The sequence below is a fragment of the Sycon ciliatum genome, chromosome 2 (assembly GCF_964019385.1).
Source record: "Sycon ciliatum chromosome 2, ocSycCili1.1, whole genome shotgun sequence".
NCBI lineage: Eukaryota > Metazoa > Porifera > Calcarea > Leucosolenida > Sycettidae > Sycon > Sycon ciliatum.
Window position 1 is genome coordinate 49587833 of NC_088644.1, and position 25021 is coordinate 49612853.

At 44.7% G+C, this 25021-nt stretch overlaps 1 protein-coding gene across 1 annotated transcript; it reads right to left on the minus strand.

Annotated features, from left to right (window-relative positions):
• Positions 1-948: 948 nt before the first annotated feature.
• On the minus strand, positions 949-8005 carry LOC135810937 (uncharacterized). The gene is made up of 7 exons (XM_065324316.1): positions 7778-8005; positions 5393-5566; positions 4175-4334; positions 3460-3818; positions 2578-2878; positions 2032-2143; positions 949-1555 (listed from the first exon to the last, which is right to left on the minus strand). The coding sequence occupies exons 4-7, from the start codon at positions 3775-3777 to the stop codon at positions 1402-1404; spliced, it is 885 nt and encodes a 294-aa protein (XP_065180388.1). The 5' UTR covers positions 3778-3818; positions 4175-4334; positions 5393-5566; positions 7778-8005; the 3' UTR covers positions 949-1401.
• Between the last annotated feature and the right edge of the window lie 17016 nt (positions 8006-25021).

Genomic DNA, 25021 nt, shown 5'->3' on the forward strand with positions numbered 1-25021 from the left:
CTATTGTTCTATATATATATAGATAGCTCTTGTAGCAGTTGAGCACTCTTGCGTGGGGTAGTGCCTTTGCTGTTTGCGTTATGCAGAGCTCACTGACTTGTCAGTTTGAGCACTCTGGCAAGGTACGTTCGGGCCTGATTGGAAATTTTTATTTTCATTGCTATCAGGTTCGGCCTCATTTTCTCTGTGCTGCGCTGATGAGTTCAAAAAGAACGAAACAGCATGCTGTCCGCAGATTGAGTATATATTATATACAGTCGCCCCTCTCTAATCCGGCACCTTTTGCAACTGCATTTTCTGCTGGATAAACAAGAGTGCTGGATTATGAAATCCTGCCCTCCAGCCCAACCCAGATGTTATCATACATGTTTGTGTCGTACGTCAAAACGTAGGGATTTTCTGTGTCAAACCAAGTACTTTGTGAAATGCATGTCTATAAGTTATACACTTAGGAATATCCTATATACTGGCATGGGATATTCCCAAGTGTATGTTGCATGTGTTGTGTATGTTACAATGGTCCCTGACAGTCTGCGATGTACAACTGCTGGATTAGAAAATCGAATTATGTAGAGTTTGAGTGATTTGTTGCAGAAAATCGCTGCTGGAGGCGGAATTCAAGTGCCGGATTAAAGCGTAGAAAATGAACTGAAAAAATCCGTTTTGCCAGAAAATGTGCTGGTTTGCAAGGGTGCTGGATAAACAAGTGCCGGATTAGAGAGGGACGACTGTATATTGATCTAGCATTACTGATTACTCTCTACCCTCAGTTCTTTGTCTGAGTTATACTCATTCCAATTTGGTACAAGTATTCTGCTGTCTAGGAGCCGGGAAAGCACGTTTCCTTAGCATCCTTCAAAGCAACATCAACTTCTGGTCTGTGCCAGAACCTATTGCAGACTGGCAGAATGTGGCTTCGGAGTAGGTGAGTTGATTCATATCAACTTTGAGCAGCGTTGTCGAAAATATGGCCATAATAATAATATGTTTGCATTGTACTGAATGAAATGACAATGCAATGTACATGTAGTAAAGGTTGGCACATGATTCTGCACAACACAGCCAGCGAGAAAGTGAAAAGCGAGCATTCAAATTAGCATTATATGCTGATATATCAAGCAGCACTCAAAGCATTATTAGTAATAATAATCAAGCATTAGGCGAAGATGCCCAAATAAGTGAGCCAGCGGATAGCTGAAATAGGGCATGACGCAAAACCACTTGGGGCCGTCAGGTTAATTTTCCTGGACCGAGCCAGCCGGGAAAAAACCCTCGCGCCGACGGACGCAGTAGAGAGGGAAAAAACCGGGTGTATATCCCCAATGGCGATTAGGCATGATGTAGGCATGGCAAATGGTGAGCACACTGCTTAATGTGGAAATACACAACAGTTCTCTTAGTCTAAATCATCAGCTCCGCTTCCTGGAGTAGATCGTCGCTGTTGACTGTTTCGTCAAGGTCTGGCTTATTCAAGTCGACGTAGGTTACGTCACCAACAAATTCTCTCATCGCTTTCTCAAATGCATCGTCATCAAGCAGGTCGATGTCATCGAGCCTAGAACAGTCAAAAGAATAAGAAGTTATCTACAGCCGGTAAGACAATTCGAAGGGACATTCAGATACTGCTATGGGAATGTCTTGGATGTGATATACTCAAACTACAATGTTGTAACTGCAGTAGTAATAACTGCACCACTCATGTTTATAATTAAAATCAAAAAAATGACGGAATAAAAAAAAAGAAAAATTACGTCTAGCATGGGACTCGGGTAGACTGAAATTTTCACACCCATAGGAACTCAATCACCCTGGAGGATCAAAGTGCAGATGCAGCTTCTAATGCGGTCGGAGATGAGTAGTTCAGACCTACCATACAGTTGCCTATAAAACACGGAAAATTCAATCCGCTGCATCCATGCAAATTCGATTCGCGCCATGAATAAAAAAATGTGCAGTGTGAAAACTCGGACACATTAACGCATGGCATGTAAGGCACAGTGTGATGAGAACTAGCCCGTAACAAGCACTTACCAATCAAATTCAGACTTGGCATCGGACTTCATAGTCGAAGTATCAGCAGTGGAAGTAACTTCACTTCCTTCACTTTGGGACACCTTCGTAGTGGCTGGGCTTTCCTTCTTAGCTGAATAGTACAGATGAAGAAGCAAGCATTTATTATTAATTAATATATTTACAACGGATCAAGCCAGATTATAGCATCCCATTAGCCATAGAATGCTGGAACATACATATCATACACGCAAGATCACCTACTACCAACCCCTACGTCAGGAACAGCGTTAACTATTTGCAAAGCTCTTAAACTGTATTATAGCACACTACAGCCGTGTTGAAGCAAATGGTCTTTCCACACAAGAAGGAAGCAAAACTAACTATCCACATGTAACGAGAGGTTTAGCAGATATCCCAAAGACCATACAGTAAATGCCAAGCCAGGCCACACAGATAAACAACAAGAGAAAGGTATCGCTTAAGAAAAGGCACAGGAAAGGACAACAGATCGAAAGTAATGTCTTCAAAAACATTTATAATACCAGCATCAGCAATGCAACTTACCGGAAGAATGACTGCTGAGTCTTGTTATCTTAGCAGGTGGTGTCGCTGGAGTGGAACTCTTGGTAGGTGCAGTACTCAATACTGGACTACATACATTCTTGCTTGCTGAACTGGAAACTACTGATGGTGATTCCTTGATGGTTGAATCGGCCGGTCTTCTTTGACAGGTGTCTTCTGCAGATACAGTGCTGTCACTAATGGTCTCGTGATGCTTGCGTTTCTCAGCAAGGATTTCATCTAAAGACTTGATGCGAAGACCAGCAGCGGTGGACGGTTGTGGGGACGCTGGAACAGCAACAGGCTATGAAGCCGTCAGAAGAATGGAGACAGAAAGAGAGAGAGAGAAAGAGATAGAGAGAGAGAGAAAAAGAGTAACGTAAAACATCTGAGAGGCCTTGCATCGGCTGATGATTTAAGACAGTGCAACATGTAAACCAGCTGCAGGACATTACACATATTACGATGCACTTTAAAGCAGTGAATAGAGTTGTTAGTTATTTTGACACATAACTGGCGCAAAGAGCGGATGGCACCTTCGCGGAACAGCTCGACAACAAAAAAATGAAGACAGCAAGCCAAAAGAAGCAAGCATATTGGTGATGCATGCGCTGACAGTTACAGACAGCCAGACAGACACAGACAGACACACACCACACACAGTTACACTCTGTCACACACACATACACGCACACACACACACACACATACACACACACACACACACATACACACACACACACATACACACACATACATACATACACACCTACACACATACACACACATACACACACACACACACATACACACACACACGCACACACACGAACGCACACACAACTCATTCATTGATATACCAATGGATGTACATGGATACAGTACCTCAGGCCTGCGTCGTTTGGCTAACGGCTTTGTTTGGACTTCTTGCTGAACAGATGCTTTCCTTTTCGTGGGTAACAAAGGACCTGGACCACGCCTTGCAGTTTCAGATCTATGCTGTTGATTTAGCTGATCGCGAGCATGAACCCAATGGTATCGGCTCCTTGCTCGAGTTGCTCTTCTCATATCCATTCTGGAGTCAGCGGCAGTTGAGTCGGTGGCAACCCCTTGTGTTCGGGCGTGTCGCAGTCTTTCTTTAGAATTGCCAATAGTCCGGATGGTAGCGCTGCGCTGTGCACTGCTGTCATCCGGTATGGTCATCAGCAACTTGAAATCAGGTTGAAGCACCTACGCTGGTCCACCTGAAGATTAGATAGGACAGTAAGGGTTAGCATCAATGATGACTTTGATGGATTGTCTTGATGCTTGGCAAGCAGTGTGGATACGCCACATCCAGCAACATTGCGCTCACCACGAGCAAGAGTACGCAAGTAACCGGTGAAACGCAACTCCCGCAGCCTTTTCCGTACCAAGGACGTGTAACATGTTTGTTTGATTATCCAAATTTTTCAGGTGGAATGGGCCTTCTTGCTTCATACAACTAAAAGCAGTGTAGCAGCCATTTTGCCGTGCAGATTTTAAAAAAAGTACCTCGTACACACGCTATTATTGTGCACGAGGGCTAAGTACAGTCTTACAGCAAACAGCAAATTCTTACCTTTGACTGGATCTCCTTGGGGTGCAGTCCTAGTGGGTTGTACTTGGCCAGTTTGCAGAGGCGCATCAGGACGGGGCTTCAAATGCTTGAATGGGCAGAACGGCTTGGTACACCCCACTCGCTGAGACTCCCAGTAGCATGGCATGCTGCCACGGTATTTCTGCAACACAGTCACCAAGACCACATCGAAAACAAAGAAACTCAGCATGCATCACCACGCACTAGACTTTCCCCAAATCAGCTCGTTTTTGCCGCCTGGTCAGCTTTTCCCTAGGCTCCAAATACATCAGATTTGGCTTAAAAATCTGCTGATTGTTTGAATATTCGAACGTCGTGTGAAACAACTTGTTTTGTAGTCAACTAGTCCATCACAACGTCATGCAGGAGGTTGACGGTAGGAGTTTGGCTTTCGGCTTGTACAATTCGTTTCCGCAAAGCTTCCCCTTTCTTTACTTATCTTCGATATTTATGACCCACCCAAGTTGGGTGGTGTGCTGCTTTGCTGCTTCGAACTGTAGTTAGACCACTTTGTCAAATATCGTACTGGTCTCGTCATCGTCCAGTAACAATCGACATTCTTTGTTCCGTTGGGACTGTGGCTTTTGCTCGTATTCGTTCCGCTTGCCTTCCCCTTTTTTGGTCTTTTCATAACCTTGAACCTTCCAAGTTGGAAGGCGCTCGGTTAGCGCTACGGAGATGTGTTGAAGCTAGGTGTCAGGACGTCGAATGTTTCGGTACTCTTGTCAGTTTTGTGCCTAGCTATTGCACTTTCTGACTGTATTAAAGTATCCAGTTACAGAGATGGAGAGTTACTCTTAACTCGTATCCATAATGTCCTTTTCCTTTCTACATTTATTTATGGCTCAACATCCGAGTTTCAAATAATAATAATAATATTTGAAAGGATCAGTTGGGAAAGTTAACTGCCTGAAAAGAGAAACAATTCGCGAGACCCACCAGGACTCCAACCCGGGACCTTGTTTGTCATGAGCCATGCTCTAACCACTGAGCTATGGGACCGGCCTGAACCTAGAAGGCGCTGGCAATTTTTTCACTCCAAAGGCAGCTCACACCACGTGCCACACATACTGATCGCACTTGGATCTTTCTCCCTCCCCATGGCCCAGGGGACCAACCACGGTCAGTTTCTGGACCCTACCAGAAAAAAAGGCAAGAGAGTGTGCAGGCAAAGCAACCACACATGCTGGCTTTACTTACATGTATTCCCATGTGGCGACGTGCACAATTCGGAACAATACAGCTTCCTTTGGCCCAATCTTGACAGACGTCTTCCTTGCCAAGTGCAGGGGCACTGTGTCGGAATGGACAAGCGCGTCCCTTCTTGCAGCTCGAGTAGTAGAAGAAGTAGCAATCATTACCGACTTGAGCCATCTGTTAATCAAACATTATTTGTTGAGAAGAAACACAACAGATTCAACGCCAACATTATAAAACATGTGGCGCAAGATGGAACTGTCGATGTAAGTTTTGTAGCCTCATGACTCCGGTATGGGCCAAGATATTCCTTTCCATTTTTCATGTATGATGTGCAGAGGTACCTGTATCCAGTCGTGTTATTTGTTCGTTATATTTCCAATTTCATGGCTCACCACGACCATACAAAATTCAATAAGCGTCGCCCTCCATTTTGAAAATATGGCGATGCGCCCGAAACCGGAGTTTGTGCAGTCATAGCGGCTACGCACCCTAGTTCATGCTGATCGATGTACACGATGTACAGTCGAGTCCTAAATTACTGGTATTGTACGGCTCCCTGGTCAAGTCTGCACAGCGAAAGGCTAGAGCCAAAGCAAATATTATTGTTTGATGCCGGCAAAGACACGCGGAGAAGACGTCCTTTCTCCAAGCCACCTTGGTCATTTTCTCAACCCGCTGGTGCATGTCGACCAAGATATGTCCTTGAGGTACTGGTGAACTGGGGTCCTGGCATCAACAAGAATTCGCCGTGCCTAGCTAACCAATGTTGTCAGTAGAATTCAGCGTTTCCTGATCATGGCTCGACACACTCTTTTCTGTTTGGCCTCGCAGCTTTCACCCTGCGAGTGTGCAGTTTCCTGGCCACAACTGAATTCCTTAGTCATGACCATGATGACAAGTGACTGGTATGATCTCTGATGGACCTAAGTCATTAGCTTGAGTCAACACGAAGGTAAACTCTTCACTTGGAACGCTAGCTACTTCCTCAGTCCTTTCTTGTTGCACTAGCAGATATGCGTACGAGAGGACCCAAACAGACACTACTAGATATTGGGATAAGGGATAGGTGGTCTCCGGTCCGTGATGGACAATGAGAGCTCTGATACAGAGGGGCAAAGAGAGAGAAAGAGAGTGAAAGAGAGAGAGAGACTTGTGTTTCGTCAGGTTTTGACATGTTCCTTTCTTCTCAGTATTCTCGATCGCATAGTACTCCACTTGATTTGATTGATTTTATTTGGATTCGCGAGACCAAACGAGCAGGAGTGCTCAATAACAGGGTAGCGAATGGTTGAGTTGTGCTATGTGACAATGTAGTGTGTGCGTGGGGTGGTGGTGGTGGTGGTGGGGGGGGGGAAGCTGCGGAGGCCCAATACAATGTAAAGGAATGGGAGGAGAGAAGGCCAGCGGAGAGTCAAATTCAGAAGAGGGAGGAGAGAATAGCTGAAGTGCACGGTTACTGTGCGAATTCACCACTTCTATGATAATCTTGCCTATGCTGTTGCTCATTAGGATTTTGGAAAATTCTATCCTTCGCTTTCATGTAACTGGGCAAGGAACCCGTTTGAACTTGCGAAGTTAAAAAAATCGATCAATCAATCAGTACCATGGCCTTTTCAGATTTTCATTGTACAGTACCTACATGTATTTGTAGTACCTCCCGGGATCAGTATTTCCACTTGAAATAATATTCACCAACATGCCTCATTCTTAGCATTCTTTTACTCGCTTCCATGTAATTGGGCTTATTGCCTGTTTGGTTTTGCGAATTCAAATAAAAACCCACAACAAGACAGAGAGAGAGAGACAGAGACATAGAGACATAAGCAGAAACACAGAGAGTGACAGGCAGACCGAGAGCCAGACAAAGAGAGGGAGATACAAAAGGAGAGAGAGAGAGAGAGAGGAAAAGAAAGAAAGAGATAGTGAGAGAGAGAGTTAGAAAGAGATAGAGAGAGAAAGAAAGAGAAAGAGTCGGAGAGAAAGACGGAGAGGGAAATAGAGAGAGAGAGAGATTCGGTAGGAAGGGGGAGAGAGAGTATCGAAAAAGAGGAGAGAGAGAAAGAGGGAGAGAGAGAGTGTGACAGAGAGAGAGAGATGGAGAGAGAGAGAGAGAGAGAAGCAGAGAGAGAGAAAGACAGAGAGAGAGAGAGAGAGGGGGGAAAGAGAGAGAGAGAGAGAGAGAGAGAGAGAGAGAGGCTTAGAGAGAGAGAAACTCATAGGGAGAATAATAGTGAGAGATGAACTGTATAATAAAGAGTGAAAGGCTAAGGGGAACAGAGAGAAGGACAAAGCGGAAGGCAGAGAGAGAGAAAGAGGCAAAGTGGTACAGATAGAGATATAGGGCAAACAGCTTGACAGAAGGAAGACAGACAAACAGATACTTACAGTAAATTTCACAACTCGCGGCCGACTTCAGACCGAGAATCGAATAATCCCAAGTCTCCTGCAAGGACGATACTTAGCAAGGTGCTAGAGGGATCTACACAGAGAGAACCTGATTCTGATATCTGTTGGAAGACGGCAACTTACTCAGGCACGCAAATAATCAATCTCTGGTGGGAAGCAAGGTGTTTGAGGGAAGACACTAGAAAACCAACCGGTCACAGACACTGATCCTGGAGAACTAGTTGGAGACTGTAGCAAACCTAGGGTTTATATACATGTACCTACGCTACGTGACGTCACATTGCGGCTGGTGGTTGGCAGCACAGTCGTCGGCGTGTGGTATAAGTATCCGTGACGTCACATTGCGGCTGGTGGTTGGCAGCACAGTCTCGCGTCGGCGTGTGGTATAACTATAACTAAGGGTGCTCCGCTATGACACTAGACTTGGGCTTCAATATGAAGGACCCCACGATAGGTGGTCTGCCTTGGGGTCATCCTAGTTACGTGTAGACGAGGTCGTAGGCGTATACTACTAAAAAGGAGGAACATGTAAGTATTAGGTCTGCACTCAGATGTACAGCCAAGGATAATTTAAAAATAAATAAAAAGGACCAAGGAACTACAAGTGCCTCAGTTGACTGGATGTGTGTATTGGCGTGGGTACTTGCGACCTAAAACTTACCTTCGTTAATTTTATTATTGTTATTATTATTATAACCCCTTGAGCGCGAATTACGTCTACTTGTACAAGTACTTGTAGATCATTCGTTGTAATGCGTGGTGCTCTGTGCCGTGTAAAAGATAGCCCTATTCGAATAATTATTGAGCACTCTGATAATTTACAGAGCCGGTGCACTCTATTATTAATAATGTGGAAAGCCAACGTGACTTTTTGGCTTGCGCGGCTAGAGGAAGCTCTACAGGTAATCAGCGTTCATAGTTGTGTGGAAAAGCGTCGATTACATGTACATGTAGATGGGGGCGTCGCACGTGCTCCAAAATGCCAGCTTGAACAATGAGCAGTCAGCATTTCGTCGCATTTTTGCTCGAAGTAGGGGGTGTTTGAAGGCGTTATAGCAGCACTTCAGTTAGGTTCTACGAGGCTGGGACTTGGCCCAGGCACAGATTACAGGTGTTCCAAAAGATTTACCGAAACAAATTTTCATTACTCACACGGGTATGCCAGAGCATATGCGTAAACTTCGACATGTAGCTAAGCCATGCACCAATACAAGCTACAGTACTGGCAAATGAAATCCGACCGCCTAGCGTCTCGTACGAATCGCTAACGCGGCTAGCGTACCGATAGGGGGGTCGTATATCAGTTGCCAGCACCGTACAACTACAACTTACAAGCAATACAAGAGGTTATGGACTTTTGCATACACGTATTTGTAGCATGTACTCATGAGTCATGGAGTCATGGTACTGCTGTAGTATACTAGTATAGGGCTTCGTAGACTGTCCCCCACGTGACGTGTAAGCAGTTACCTGTAGGATTTCGTAGACTAGTAGCATCGTGTAGGGCTTCCTCTAGCCGCGCATGCCAAAAAATCACGTTGGCTTTCCACACCAATTAATTATTTGAGTCCACGGGCACTGTAGATAATATTATCAGAGTGCTCGATCATGATTCGAATAGAGCTACCCTATACACGGCACAGAGCACCACGCATTTAATACAACGAATGATGCGTGGTGCGCTTTGCGCGTCATAACATTAATTTTTGTTTCGGGCCAAAAAAATGCTGAAGTGCCAATAATTATTTAATTACTGAGAACTTATGCAGGCCAGGATCGACAAAAGCGTCGAGCGAGCGAGGGCGAGCGCAGCGAGCGCACCGATACACTGACAGCTTGGCCTCGCGGCTTTTCATGCAGAGCCTGACCGGTGCCGGCCTGGCCTTGTCCTGTGACCATGGTAGCAGTGCAAGGCTGTAGTGTAGGCTGTAGTGTAGGCTGTGGTGTAGGCTGTAGTGTAGGCTGTAGTGTAGGCTGTACGGCTTTGCTTGCGAAACCAATGCGCTCTGCAGAGAGTGTTTGGTCAGCACTAATCGCGAGGAGCTGCTCACAGTCATCTGGATGACAGTGCTATGGTGTCGTCATTGTCTGCTCCAGTCCACGTAGTGCATTACCATGATTACTAATCGGTAGGAGCTGCTCACATCTGGATGACAGTTCTATGCTGTCGTCATTGTCTGCTCCAGTCCACGTAGTGCATTACTGTGCACCGAACTGCAATTTGCTGAGCTGCTGACTACTGTATGTGGGACTTCGTTTATTCAGGTGCCTTGAAACTTATTCACTTTGTCCTATTATTATTTTCTTTTCTATCATTTCCCCATTATGAGTTCCTAGCAGTGGAACCTCTCGTGCACTAGGCATAGACTTCACCACTTGGCTAAGAGACCTGAAGACTGATTGTGCGAGCCATTAGTTTGAATACACACACACACATTAGCAATCCGTGCACATGCTACGAGATTGAGTCTAATAATAATAATAATAATACAGTATTTAAACAATCGACGAGGAGACAATAGTCGTAAAATGGCAATAAATAAGATAAATTGTGCACTCATAACAACAGCAAAAATGAAAAAAGTCAAGTTCCATCACGTTTTCTTGTGACTGTCATCAGTGGAACGCCGTCACATAAAAATGTAATAACTAAAACACACACTTATATACATTTGAAACTCGGATGTTGAGCCATAAATAAATGTAGAAGAGAAAAGGACATATCGATACGAGTTAAGAGTAACTCTCCATCACTGTAACATGATACTATATACAGTCAGAAAGTGCAATACTAGGCACAAAACTGACAGAGTACTGAAACATTCAACGTCCTGACACCTAGCTTCAACACATCTCCGTAGCGCTAACCGACAGCCTTCCAACTTGGAAGGTTCAAGGTTATGGAAAGACCAAAGAGGGGAAGGCAAGCGCAACGAAAATGAGCAAAAGCTACAGTCCCAAAGGAACAAAGAATGTCGATTGTTACTGGACGATGACGAGACCAGTACGATATTTGACAAAGCGGTCTAACTACAATTCGAAGCAGCAAAGCAGCACACCACCCAACTTGGGTGGGTCATAAATATCAAAGATAAATAAAGAAAGGGAAGCTTTGCGAAAACGAATTGTACAAGCCGAACAAGCTGTCAGTTTTGTGCCTAGTATTGCACTTTCTGACTGTATATAGTATCATGTTACAGTGATGGAGAGTTACTCTTAACTCGTATCGATATGTCCTTTTCTCTTCTACACTTATATACATGTAGCTAATATGGTTTCAGGTAGAAATACAGCAGCTAACAAGTACAAAAAGCGAAGTTTGCACCTTTGCAATGTGTGAATATAGTGTATGTGAGAAAGGTAGTGGCAGATGAATGTGATACTGTGTGAATGAATGTAATGGTGCGTGTGTATTACTTGAAGAGTGTGAGTGATACAACGTTTTCTTTCTGTTTACATAGCACAGGGTCACGAGTACGAATAACTTCGCTTTTTGTACTTGTTAGCTGCTGTATTTCTACCTGAAACCATATTAGCTACATGTATATAAGTGTGTGTTTTAGTTATTACATTTTTATGTGACGGCGTTCCACTGATGACAGTCACAAGAAAACGTTATGGAACTTGACTTTTTTCATTTTTGCTGTTGTTATGAGTGCACAATTTATCTTATTTATTGCCAATAATACAGTAATAATAATAATTATAAGCACATCCGTGAGGCACTACTGGGTGGGTCTTATGACGTACTAGTACAAGTCATCCGCGCTCAAGTCAAGGGGTTAAAAATAATAGTAACAACAATAATACTAACTGGTTTGAGGGAAAGAGACAAACGGGAAAAGTCTGAAGAAAAAATTGACTGCCACCACCAGGACTCGAACCAGGGACCCTCGCTTGTAGCCAGCGATGCTCTAACAACTGAGCTATGGTGTAATAATAAAAATTCTAAGCACTCGCAGACTCCATTGCAGCCACTCACACATTACAGGGTACCTCACTTCAGACTCTCCAACTACGGTCTCTTCGCTGCATAAGTTCACTTCACTTCCAAAATAAATAAATAATACTAGATATAAATGGAATGCACCAAATTTTCGGGCATGGCCCATCTTGACGGTGAAAAACCATTACACTTAAAAGCCAACAAAAACTGAACCGAGTATATATGCTGTGTGGTGCGGTAGTGCTGGAAATGTTTGTATGTGTGGAGGGTAGCAGCAATGGTGAAGTGTGTTGGTAGAAAGGGAAGGAGCGAAGGAAACCAGTGAAGAGCTGTGTCTGTAAGTGTGAATATGTGTTAGTGCGGCGTGAAGGGAAAGCACGAGAAGTGTGGTTACCAGCAGCAATGGTGAAGTGTGTTGTTGTGTGTCTTGAGCAGCAGACACCCAGACATACGCTTCACAGTGGAACACACCCAGGAGAATGCCTCGCACACATTCAGCTACCTCGACTTGTCTATCTCTGTGGCGAGTGGTGTTGTGCAATGGGAGTTGTTCGGGTGGTAGCTAACCACGGCGAACTGAATAATAAGGAGAGAAACAAAGAGAGAACTCATGCAGCGAAAAAATCGTAGTTGGAGAGTCTGAAGTGAGGTACCCTGTTATGAATAATAAAAATAACGTTTGAGGTAGGTTTGAGGTCGCAAGTACCCACGCAAACACACACATCCAGTCAAATGAGGCACTTGTAGTTCCTTCGTCCTTTTTACTTTTTTATAGATTATCGTTGTCTGTACATCTGAGTGCAGACCTAATACTTACATGTCCTTCGATTTTAAAGTGATACGCCGGTGACCTCTTCTACACGTAACAACTAGGATGACCCAAAGGCAGACCGCCTATCGTGGGGTCCTTCACATTGAACCCCAAGTTAAGTCCTTCACATTGAACCCCAAGTTAAGTCCTTCACATTGAAGACCAAGTTAAGTCTAGTGTCATCGCGGAGTCCCCTATACCACACGCTGACGAATCAGCAGCCAATCACCAGCCGTAATGTGACGTCACGTAGCGTAGGTACATGTATAAAACCCTAGGTTCGCTACAGTCTCCAATCAGTTCTGCAGGATCAGTGTCTGTCACCGGTTGTTTTCTAGCGTCATCCTTCAAACACCTTGCTTCCCACCAGAGATTGATTATTTGCGTGAGTGAGTGAGTCGCCGTCTCCCAACAGATATCAGAATCAGGTTCTCTCTGTGTAGATCCTTCTAGCGCCTTGCTAAGTATCGTCGTTGCAGAAGAGTTGGGATTATACGATTCTCGATCTGAAGTCGGACGGGAATTTTGAATTTTACTGTAAGTATCTGTTTGTCTATCTTCCTTCTTTCAAGGTGTTTGTCCTATATCTTTATCTTTCTCCCTTTCTGTCTTCCGCTCTGTGTTTCTTTCTGTTCCCCTCATCCTTTCACTCTTTTATTTTATTTAATTTTTAAATTTTTATTTTATTCAATAATTTAGCCAGCGCAAGTGAAAAAGGACGTTATCCCGCGGGACGTGATTGTGAGAAAATCGCACTTGACATGAATCAGCTGATTTCCGGCTGTCACGTTCGGGTGACTTGCAACTGTGCGTTTTTCGGTGATACGTGATTTCTTTGGAGCTAATTCACTCTGTGGATAGCAGAGCCAGCATCACACAGCTCCTGTAGAAGAAAACTCTGTCTAAATCGACCCACGTACCACGCATTTGTGATCAAATATCGATCGATCGACCGCGCGACCTCCACTGCACGCGCAGCATGCGCGAGCGTAAAAGACAAAGGAGCTTGCTTTCAGCGCAGCTGCCTTGCTCCCTTCGCTTTCCCCTGAGTCCTTGGGTTGGCCTGACTACTCACCATGAGCTACCGTAAACGTTTCACCGTCAACGAAGTGCTGAAATCTCTCCTGGCCCGGGAGAAGATGAGGCTGAATTGTTTTGGCGAGGAAGTGAACGCCATTGAAATTCAAATCAATCTGACGACGGGAACGGTGACTCCCAATGACCAAAGTGAACATTATCTTGAACAGCGAGTGAATGTGGACGCAGCAGCAGAACTGTAGGTCGTAACGACTGCACCCAAATATTCCAGGCTACCTTGTACCTCAGAAGCTGCGTAGCATGAAGATTTCACATGAAAATGTGCGATGATTTTGGGAAATTAGTGTGGAACAAATGCCCATAACTTTGCTATCCGTGGATGGATTGCCAAACGGTTTTTTCCATGTGATTTGTCCATCTTCTAGCTACAAGAATCTGTTGATAACTAAAAAAATGCACAAAATTCGGGATAACGTCCCTTTTCGCTTGTTCTGGCATTATATTTATACACTCCCTCTCTCACTACTGTATTATTCCCTATCTGAGTTTCTCTCTCACTGAGCCTCTCTCTCTCTCCCTCTCTCTCTCTCTCTCGCGCGGTCTCTCTACTTCCCGCTCTGCTTTTCTCTGACTCATTCAATTTCTTTCTCTCTCTCTATCTCTCACTCTAGCTCTCACTCTCTCTCTCTCACTCTCTCTCTCACTCTCTCTCTCTCTCTCTTTCTTTCTTTCTTTCTTTCTGTCTTTCCTTCTCTGTCCCTGTCTCTCTGTCTCTCTGTCTCTCTCTCCCTCTCTCTTTCTCACTCTCGTTCTCTCTCTCTCTTTCTCTCTCTTTCTCTATTTTTCTGTCTCCCTCTTTCTCTCTCTCTCTCTCATTCTCTCTCTCTCTCTCCCTCTCTCTCTTTCTCTCTCTCTCTCTCTCTCTCTCTCTCTCTCTCTCTCTCTCTCTCTCTCTCTCTCTCTCTCTCTCTCTCTCTCTCTCTCTCTCTCTCTCTCTCTCTGTGTCTGTGTGTGTCTGTCTCTCTCTCTCTATCTATCTCTGTCTCTCTTTCTCTCTCTCTCACTCTCATTCTCTCTCTTTGCCCCTCTTTATCAGAGTCTCACTGTCCATCCCTCACTGTCCATCCCTCACTGTCCATCCCTCACTGTCCATCCCTCACTGTCCATCCCTCACTGTCCATCCCTCACTTTCCATCCCTCACTGTCCATCCCCGACGGACCGGAGACCACCTATCCCATATCTCAATATCTAATAGTGTCTGTTTGGGTCCTCTCGTACGCATATCTGCTAGTGCAACAAGAATGGACTGAGGAAGCCGCAAGCGTCCCAAGTGGTGAGTTTACCTTCGTGTTGACTCAAGCTGATGACTCAGGTCCGTCAGGGATCATACCAGTCACTTGTCATCATGGTCATGACTAAGGAAATCATTTGTGGCCAAGAAACGGCACACTCGCAGGGTGAAAGCTGCGAGGCCAAACAGAAAAGAGTGTGTCGAGCCGTGATCAGAAAACGCTGAGTTCTACCGACAATATTGGTTAGCTAGGCGCGGCAAATCCTGGTAGATACCAGGAACCCAGTTCACCAATACCTCAAGGGCATTATCTTGGTTGACATTCACCAGCGAATTGAGAAAAATGACCAAAGTTGTCTTGGAGAAAGGACGTCTTCTCCGCGTGTTTTACCGGCATTGAACAACAAGATTTGCTTTGGCTCTGGCGCTTCGCTGTGCAGACTTGACCAGGGAGTCGTAAAATAACTGTAATTTAGGACTCGACTGTACATCGTGTACTTAGATCAGCATGAACTAGGGTGCATAGCCGCTATGACTGCACAAGCTCTGGTTTCGGGGCCATCGCCATTTTTCAAAACTGTGGTCGACGCTTTTTGAATTTTGTAAGGTAGTGGTGAGCCCTGAAATTGGAAATAATACCAACAAATAACACGACTGGACAGAGGATCATAATCTAAAATTTGAAAGGAATATCATGCCCCAAACCGGAGTCATGAGGCTACAAAACCTACATCGCCAGTTTAATCTTTTTTATAGTTAATTGGCGTTGAATCTGTTGTGTTTCTTTTCAACAAATAATGTTTGAACAACAGATGGCTCAAGTTGGTAAGGATTGCTTCTTCTTCTACTACTCGAGCTGCAAGAAGGGTCACGCTTGTTCATTCCGACACAGTGCCCCTGCACTTGGCAAGGAAGACGTCTGTCAAGATCGGGCCAGAGGAAGCTGTATTGTTCCGAATTGTACACGTCGACACATGGCAATACATGTAAGTACAGACAGCCTGTGTGGTTGCTTTGCCTGCACACTCTCTTGCCTTTTTTTCTGGAAAGGTCCAGAAACTGACCGTGGTTGGTCCCCTGGGGAGGGAGAAAGACCCAAGTGCCATCAGTATGTGTGGCACGTGGTGTGAGCTGCCTTTGGAGTGAAAAACTTGTCAGCGCCTTCTAGATTCAGCCCGGTCCCATAGCTCAGTGGTTAGAGCATTGCTCACGACAAACAAGTTCACGGGTTCGAGTCTTGGTGGGTCTGGCGGTTTTTTCTCTTTTCAGGCAGTTCACTTCCCCAAACTGAGCCTTTGGATTATTATTATTAATATTATTAAATGTCTCGGATACTGAGCCAATACTTAAAGTACATATAATTAAAATAGAAGAATTTACATGGGAACGGTTTACATGTACGACGCAACGATCCACGACCGTAACAAGTTTTAAATGAGCAGTCAGAAAGTGCTGTAACAGGACACAAAACTGATATGTAAATTGAGCGGTCAAAATCGCTAAGCTTTTCGCCGATTTTGCAGGGTTCCATTGAGAATCGCCGAAAATCTACCAAATCTTCCAATATCTCACCAAATTTGAAGCCAATATGCCAACATTTCATATAGCCTACATTGTATTTTCAACTAGAGCTGAAACAAGTATAGCAATTCGGGCTGAAACAATTATACCCATTACTCATTACGCGATCATTAATTCCAATCAACAAATCGTTACGTTATAGGATACTCGTTAGGGACTTTGAAAACGCACGTTTTTGTGATTTTGAATAACGTGCCGCTGTGAGTACGCACTACGCAGTTGCCAGGGGCATATTCCATGTCCTGAAGGTCAATTGCCTTCAAAACTGCCATGTTTTGGAGCTACCCTTTCACCCCTGGAAATTTGTTCGTATTGTGAAGACATAGCTTGTGGAAAGAAGAGTTTTTTTGTACAAAGGTCTGACTCTTATTGCTAACGACTATAATTGATTAAGGTGGCAGACTGTGGTAGACTACCCAAAAGTTGGCGAATTTTTGAGTAGTCTGCCACCGTGCAGCAGGCGCCGTGCAGCAGGACTTTTGCCAGCACCCTCGTGACGTTGCAGACTTGTGGCTTGATTATTGTAGTTGACGTTGATTTAGTGACTTTGGCAAGTTTGAGTCGTGTCAAGAAGTCAGGTAGGATTCAGTACTAGGCAGTAGTGGAACGTGAGTGGTAGTCTTTGCCGGTTTCTGAGGGTATCCTGGATTTGGTGTGCAGCGCTATGGAAATGGCGTTTTTTTTCTTTTTTTTATACTATTGACACAGCCCTACTGGAAAACAGGTGGAGAACAAAAAGAAACGAGGAAAAGGACAAAACATAGGGGATGTAGGGACGACGTGCTGATGTGCTGGGAGCAACTCAACCGACCAGAGGTCTCGGCGTAAGCGTTGCAACTAGGCATCGAAAAATGGGTGGGGGTTGCACAAAAACAACTGCAAAATAAGTAGAAGCTAGAGAATACCACAAAAATAATAACTTCACGTCACGAGAACTAAAGTGGAAGGAAGATCTAGTAAGGTGACTAATATCACTTTTTTTGTGAAAATAGCCATAATTTTGTACGGTGATGTTTACCGTTTTACAGTGGGAGTCACACCTAGAAGGCATTTTTATAGTACCTACTGCAGTGGTAGCTGACTAGCTTGCAAGAATACTGTACTCTGTAGCATTTGACCAGCGCAACAACACAATCACAGTCATCATTGTTGCCAGATTTTCGCCTAGTATTGGATAAACATACCATGTTGAACCATGTTGAACCATGTTGAACCATGTTGAACCATGTTGAACCATGTTGAACCATGTTGAACCATGTTGAACCATGTTGAACCATGTTGAACCATGTTGAACCATGTTGAACCATGTTGAACCATGTTGAACCATGTTGACCCATGTTGAACCATGTTGAACCATGTTGAACCATGTTGAACCATGTTGAACCATGTTGAACCATGTTGAACCATGTTGAACCATGTTGAACCATGTTGAACCATGTTGAACCATGTTGAACCATGTTGAACCATGTTGAACCATGTTGAACCATGTTGAACCATGTTGAACCATGTTGAACCATGTTGAACCATGTTGAACCATGTTGAACCATGTTGAACCATGTTGAACCATGTTGAACCATGTTGAACCATGTTGAACCATGTTGAACCATGTTGAACCATTTCGAACCATGTTGAACCATGTTGAACCATGTTGAACCATGTTGAACCATGTTGAACCATGTTGAACCATGTTGAACCATGTTGAACCATGTTGAACCATGTTGAACCATGTTGAACCATGTTGAACCATGTTGAACCATGTTGAACCATGTTGAACCATGTTGAACCATGTTGAACCATGTTGAACCATTTCGAACCATGTTGAACCATGTTGAACCATGTTGAACCATGTTGAACCATGTTGAACCATGTTGAACCATGTTGAACCATGTTGAACCATGTTGAACCATGTTGAACCATGTTGAACCATGTTGAACCATGTTGAACCATGTTGAATCATGTTGAACCATGTTGAACCATGTTGAACCATGTTGAACCATGTTCAAACTGTGCTCAAACTGACAAGTCAGTGAGCTCTGCATAACGCAAACAGCAAAGGCACTACCCCACGCAAGAGTGCTCAACTGCTACAAGAGCAGGAGCGAAATACTCAATCTGCGGACAGCATGCTGTTTCGTTCTTTTTGAACTCATCAGCGCAGCACAGAGAAAATGAGGCCGAACCTGATAGCAATGGAAATAAAAATTTCCAATCAGGCCCGAACGTACCTTGCCAGAGTGCTCAAACTGACAAGTCAGTGAGCTCTGCATAACGCAAACAGCAAAGGCACTACCCCACGCAAGAGTGCTCAACTGCTACAAGAGCAGGAGCGAAATACTCAATCTGCGGACAGCATGCTGTTTCGTTCTTTTTGAACTCATCAGCGCAGCACAGAGAAAATGAGGCCGAACCTGATAGCAATGGAAATAAAAATTTCTAATCAGGCCCGAACGTACCTTGCCAGAGTGCTCAAACTGACAAGTCAGTGAGCTCTGCATAACGCAAACAGCAAAGGCACTACCCCACGCAAGAGTGCTCAACTGCTACAAGAGCAGCAGCGAAATACTCAACCTGCGGACAGCATGCTGTTTCGTTCTTTTTGAACTCATCAGCGCAGCACAGAGAAAATGAGGCCGAACCTGATAGCTTTGGAAATAAAAATTTCCAATCAGGCCCGAACGTACCTTGCCAGAGTGCTCAAACTGACAAGTCAGTGAGCTCTGCATAACGCAAACAGCAAAGGCACTACCCCACGCAAGAGTGCTCAACTGCTACAAGAGCAGGAGCGAAATACTCAATCTGCGGACAGCATGCTGTTTCGTTCTTTTCGAACTCATGAGCGCAGCACAGAGAAAATGAGGCCGAACCTGATAGCAATGGAAATAAAAATTTCCAATCAGGCCCGAACGTGCCTTGCCAGAGTGCTCAAACTGACAAGTCAGTGAGCTCTGCATAACGCAATCAGCAAAGACTCAACTGCTACAAGAGCAAAAAGAACGAAACAGCATGCTGTCCGCAGATTGAGTATTTCGCTCCTGCTCTTGTAGCAGTTGAGCACTCTTGCGTGGGGTAGTGCCCTTGCTGTTAGCGTTATGCAGAACTCACTGACTTGTCAGTTTGAGCACTCTGGCAAGGTACGTTCGGGCCTGATTGGAAATTTGTATTTCCATTGCTATCAGGTTCGGCCTCATTTTCTCTGTGCTGCGCTGATGAGTTCAAAAAGAACGAAACAGCATGCTGTCCGCAGATTGAGTATTTCGCTCCTGCTCTTGTAGCAGTTGAGCACTCTTGCGTGGGGTAGTGCCTTTGCTGTTTGCGTTATGCAGAGCTCACTGACTTGTCAGTTTGAGCACTCTGGCAAGGTACGTTCGGGCCTGATTGGAAATTTTTATTTCCATTGCTATCAGGTTCGCCCTCATTTTCTCTGTGCTGCGCTGATGAGTTCCAAAAGAACGAAATAGCATGCTGTCCGCAGATTGAGTATTTCGCTCCTGCTCTTGTAGCAGTTGAGCACTCTTGCGTGGGGTAGTGCCTTTGCTGTTTGCGTTATGCAGAGCTCACTGACTTGTCAGTTTGAGCACTCTGGCAAGGTACGTTCGGGCCTGATTGGAAATTTTTATTTCCATTGCTATCAGGTTCGGCCTCATTTTCTCTGTGCTGCGCTGATGAGTTCAAAAAGAACGAAACAGCATGCTGTCCGCAGATTGAGTATTTCGCTCCTGCTCTTGTAGCAGTTGAGCACTCTTGCGTGGGGTAGTGCCTTTGCTGTTTGCGTTATGCAGAGCTCACTGACTTGTCAGTTTGAGCACTCTGGCAAGGTACGTTCGGGCCTGATTGGAAATTTTTATTTCCATTGCTATCAGGTTCGGCCTCATTTTCTCTGTGCTGCGCTGATGAGTTCAAAAAGAACGAAACAGCATGCTGTCCGCAGATTGAGTAGGTATATATATATATATATATATATTGGGTATATATATATATATATGCAGAAAGAATGTGTACTTGGTGAGGACTATACTGGATTGTATATATATATATATATATATTTAAATAGAGAGGTAGGCGAACAAAATTTATATACACACAACAACAAGGTTGTCAGTTTCATAATACCAAAAGCTTTTCACCCATTTTCATCAGTAACCACTGATGAAAATGGGTGAAAAGCTTTTGGTATTATGAAACTGACAACCTTGTTGTTGTGTGTATATATATCGCGGAATGAGACTGGTTTGATTCATTGCTGTGTAATAATTATTGTATATATATATATATATATACTCAATCTGCGGACAGAACTGTTTCGTCCTTTGTGGACTCGTCAGCGCAGCACAGAGGAAATGAGGCCGAACCTGATAGCAATGGAAATACAAATTTCCAATCAGGTCCGAACGTACCTTGCCAGAGTGCTCAAACTGACAAGTCAGTGAGCTCTGCATAACGCAAACAGCAAAGGCACTACCCCACGCAAGAGTGCTCAACTGCTACAAGAGCAGGAGCGAAATACTCAATCTGCGGACAGAACTGTTTCGTCCTTTGTGGACTCGTCAGCGCAGCACAGAGGAAATGAGGCCGAACCTGATAGCAATGGAAATACAAATTTCCAATCAGGTCCGAACGTACCTTGCCAGAGTGCTCAAACTGACAAGTCAGTGAGCTCTGCATAACGCAAACAGCAAAGGCACTACCCCACGCAAGAGTGCTCAACTGCTACAAGAGCAGGAGCGAAATACTCAATCTGCGGACAGAACTGTTTCGTCCTTTGTGGACTCGTCAGCGCAGCACAGAGGAAATGAGGCCGAACCTGATAGCAATGGAAATACAAATTTCCAATCAGGTCCGAACGTACCTTGCCAGAGTGCTCAAACTGACAAGTCAGTGAGCTCTGCATAACGCAAACAGCAAAGGCACTACCCCACGCAAGAGTGCTCAACTGCTACAAGAGCAGGAGCGAAATACTCAATCTGCGGACAGAACTGTTTCGTCCTTTGTGGACTCGTCAGCGCAGCACAGAGGAAATGAGGCCGAACCTGATAGCAATGGAAATACAAATTTCCAATCAGGTCCGAACGTACCTTGCCAGAGTGCTCAAACTGACAAGTCAGTGAGCTCTGCATAACGCAAACAGCAAAGGCACTACCCCACGCAAGAGTGCTCAACTGCTACAAGAGCAGGAGCGAAATACTCAATCTGCGGACAGAACTGTTTCGTCCTTTGTGGACTCGTCAGCGCAGCACAGAGGAAATGAGGCCGAACCTGATAGCAATGGAAATACAAATTTCCAATCAGGTCCGAACGTACCTTGCCAGAGTGCTCAAACTGACAAGTCAGTGAGCTCTGCATAACGCAAACAGCAAAGGCACTACCCCACGCAAGAGTGCTCAACTGCTACAAGAGCAGGAGCGAAATACTCAATCTGCGGACAGAACTGTTTCGTCCTTTGTGGACTCGTCAGCGCAGCACAGAGATATATATATATATTTAAATAGAGAGGTAGGCGAACAAAATTTATATACACACAACAACAAGGTTGTCAGTTTCATAACACTAAAAGCTTTTCACCCATTTTCATCAGTAGGTACATGGGAATGAGCAAGAACGAAAACTAAGCCAGAATTTATACTGGGGGTAGAGAATCAGCAAGAATATTCTTACGCGCCTCAAGTTCACACTACACTACCATAAGAATGTATGGAGCAGTGGAAAAATGCGGGAAACAACGCATGAAGGGAATGCAGTACCAGAACAAACACGTGATAAAGTTGTCAGTCCGGTTGCAGCTTGAACAGCCGCAGCACCTTGATGTGCTTCTTTTGTCGACACAGCTCTGGCCTCAAACTGCGAATGTACAGCGCCTCCAGTGTGAATCTGTGCGCGCTGTTCCGGGCTGGTGTGATCACACTGAAGCTGCTGTTGCGTTCCTGCGGGATGCACTCAGGTTGCGCCTGCAAATGCTTTGTGATGGCGCTATCACTTGTCGCCACACGTTTGTCAGGCGGCTTCTTGTACAGCTTGTCTGGGATATGCTGCTTGATCCTTTCCGAGAATCGCTGACATGTCTCACCAACGTACGTCCGCTCACAGCGACACGCATACTTATAAATAAAATTACTATTTTCAAGAGTTGGTGAAACATCCTTCGCGATAGACCTGAATGCGGGCCTGGTTGTATAAATTACAATGGGGGATACTGTAGGATAGCAGTTCAAAATTGCAGCTTTAATCTTTTTGCGGAAGGCAATGCAATTTTGCCCTTTCCACGGCAATTTTGTGATAATACGCGTTGCAGGTTCAAGTTGTGCAGAAGCTGTATCTGGGCTAGGTTCAAGAACGCTTGTCATGACTCGCTTGAGTACTTTGAGTGGGTAACCGTTAGAACACAGAATATCCTCTAGCTTAGCAATTTCAGCTGATAATAGTGATGGTGAGCAGATGGTTTTAGCTCTGAAAGTTAATGATCTGATCAAATTGATTTTGTTTCTAGTGTCACAAAACGAGTCCCAGCGGGTGTAAAGACCTATGAACTTCGGCTTTCTATATACTGTGGTGAGCAATTCTGTGGAAGAATGCTTAATCAATACATCAAGAAACGGCAATTCTCCATTATTCTCCTCCTCCATTGTAAACTGGAGAGCTGGGTGAAGATTATTTAAACGCTCAGAGAATTCCAATGCCAGTTTCCGGTTGTGAAATGCTGCGAATGTGTCATCCACATAACGCCTATAGAATTGGGGCCAATGACTGTCTGGAATTGTGTTCTCAAAATATCCAACAAAGATATTGGCTAGCACGGGGCCCAAGGGTGAACCCATGGCTACTCCGTCCCTCTGTGCGTACATATTGCCATTGAAACTGAACTGCACGTCTGATGTGGCTTTGAAAAGCAGCTTCTTGAAAAGATCTTGGGGTATTTGCGGGGCTGATATTTCATCACCATGGTATAGCGACTGTATGCAGATATATGCTCCCCAACACGAAATGGCAAAGTGGTTAGCTGAATTACTAAAACCAGTCCTCAATAAATATTCCGCCCACGCAACTAAGGATACCTTCGAGTTCGTGGATGAAGTAAGGGAATTTGGCCAGCAGCAGGCAGAGAACTCTGGATCGCTGTTCCTGTGCTCTTTCGATGTAGTCAGCCTCTTTACAAACGTGCCTCTCAAGGAAACAATAGATATCTGCATACAGTCGCTATACCATGGTGATGAAATATCAGCCCCGCAAATACCCCAAGATCTTTTCAAGAAGCTGCTTTTCAAAGCCACATCAGACGTGCAGTTCAGTTTCAATGGCAATATGTACGCACAGAGGGACGGAGTAGCCATGGGTTCACCCTTGGGCCCCGTGCTAGCCAATATCTTTGTTGGATATTTTGAGAACACAATTCCAGACAGTCATTGGCCCCAATTCTATAGGCGTTATGTGGATGACACATTCGCAGCATTTCACAACCGGAAACTGGCATTGGAATTCTCTGAGCGTTTAAATAATCTTCACCCAGCTCTCCAGTTTACAATGGAGGAGGAGAATAATGGAGAATTGCCGTTTCTTGATGTATTGATTAAGCATTCTTCCACAGAATTGCTCACCACAGTATATAGAAAGCCGACGTTCATAGGTCTTTACACCCGCTGGGACTCGTTTTGTGACACTAGAAACAAAATCAATTTGATCAGATCATTAACTTTCAGAGCTAAAACCATCTGCTCACCATCACTATTATCAGCTGAAATTGCTAAGCTAGAGGATATTCTGTGTTCTAACGGTTACCCACTCAAAGTACTCAAGCGAGTCATGACAAGCGTTCTTGAACCTAGCCCAGATACAGCTTCTGCACAACTTGAACCTGCAACGCGTATTATCACAAAATTGCCGTGGAAAGGGCAAAATTGCATTGCCTTCCGCAAAAAGATTAAAGCTGCAATTTTGAACTGCTATCCTACAGTATCCCCCATTGTAATTTATACAACCAGGCCCGCATTCAGGTCTATCGCGAAGGATGTTTCACCAACTCTTGAAAATAGTAATTTTATTTATAAGTATGCGTGTCGCTGTGAGCGGACGTACGTTGGTGAGACATGTCAGCGATTCTCGGAAAGGATCAAGCAGCATATACCAGACAAGCTGTACAAGAAGCCGCCTGACAAACGTGTGGCGACAAGTGATAGCGCCATCACAAAGCATTTGCAGGCGCAACCTGAGTGCATCCCGCAGGAACGCAACAGCAGCTTCAGTGTGATCACACCAGCCCGGAACAGCGCGCACAGATTCACACTGGAGGCGCTGTACATTCGCAGTTTGAGGCCAGAGCTGTGTCGACAAAAGAAGCACATCAAGGTGCTGCGGCTGTTCAAGCTGCAACCGGACTGACAACTTTATCACGTGTTTGTTCTGGTACTGCATTCCCTTCATGTGTTGTTTCCCGCATTTTTCCACTGCTCCATACATTCTTATGGTAGTTTAGTGTGAACTTGAGGCGCGTAAGAATATTCTTGCTGATTCTCTACCCCCAGTATAAATTCTGGCTTCGTTTTCGTTCTTGCTCATTCCCATGTACC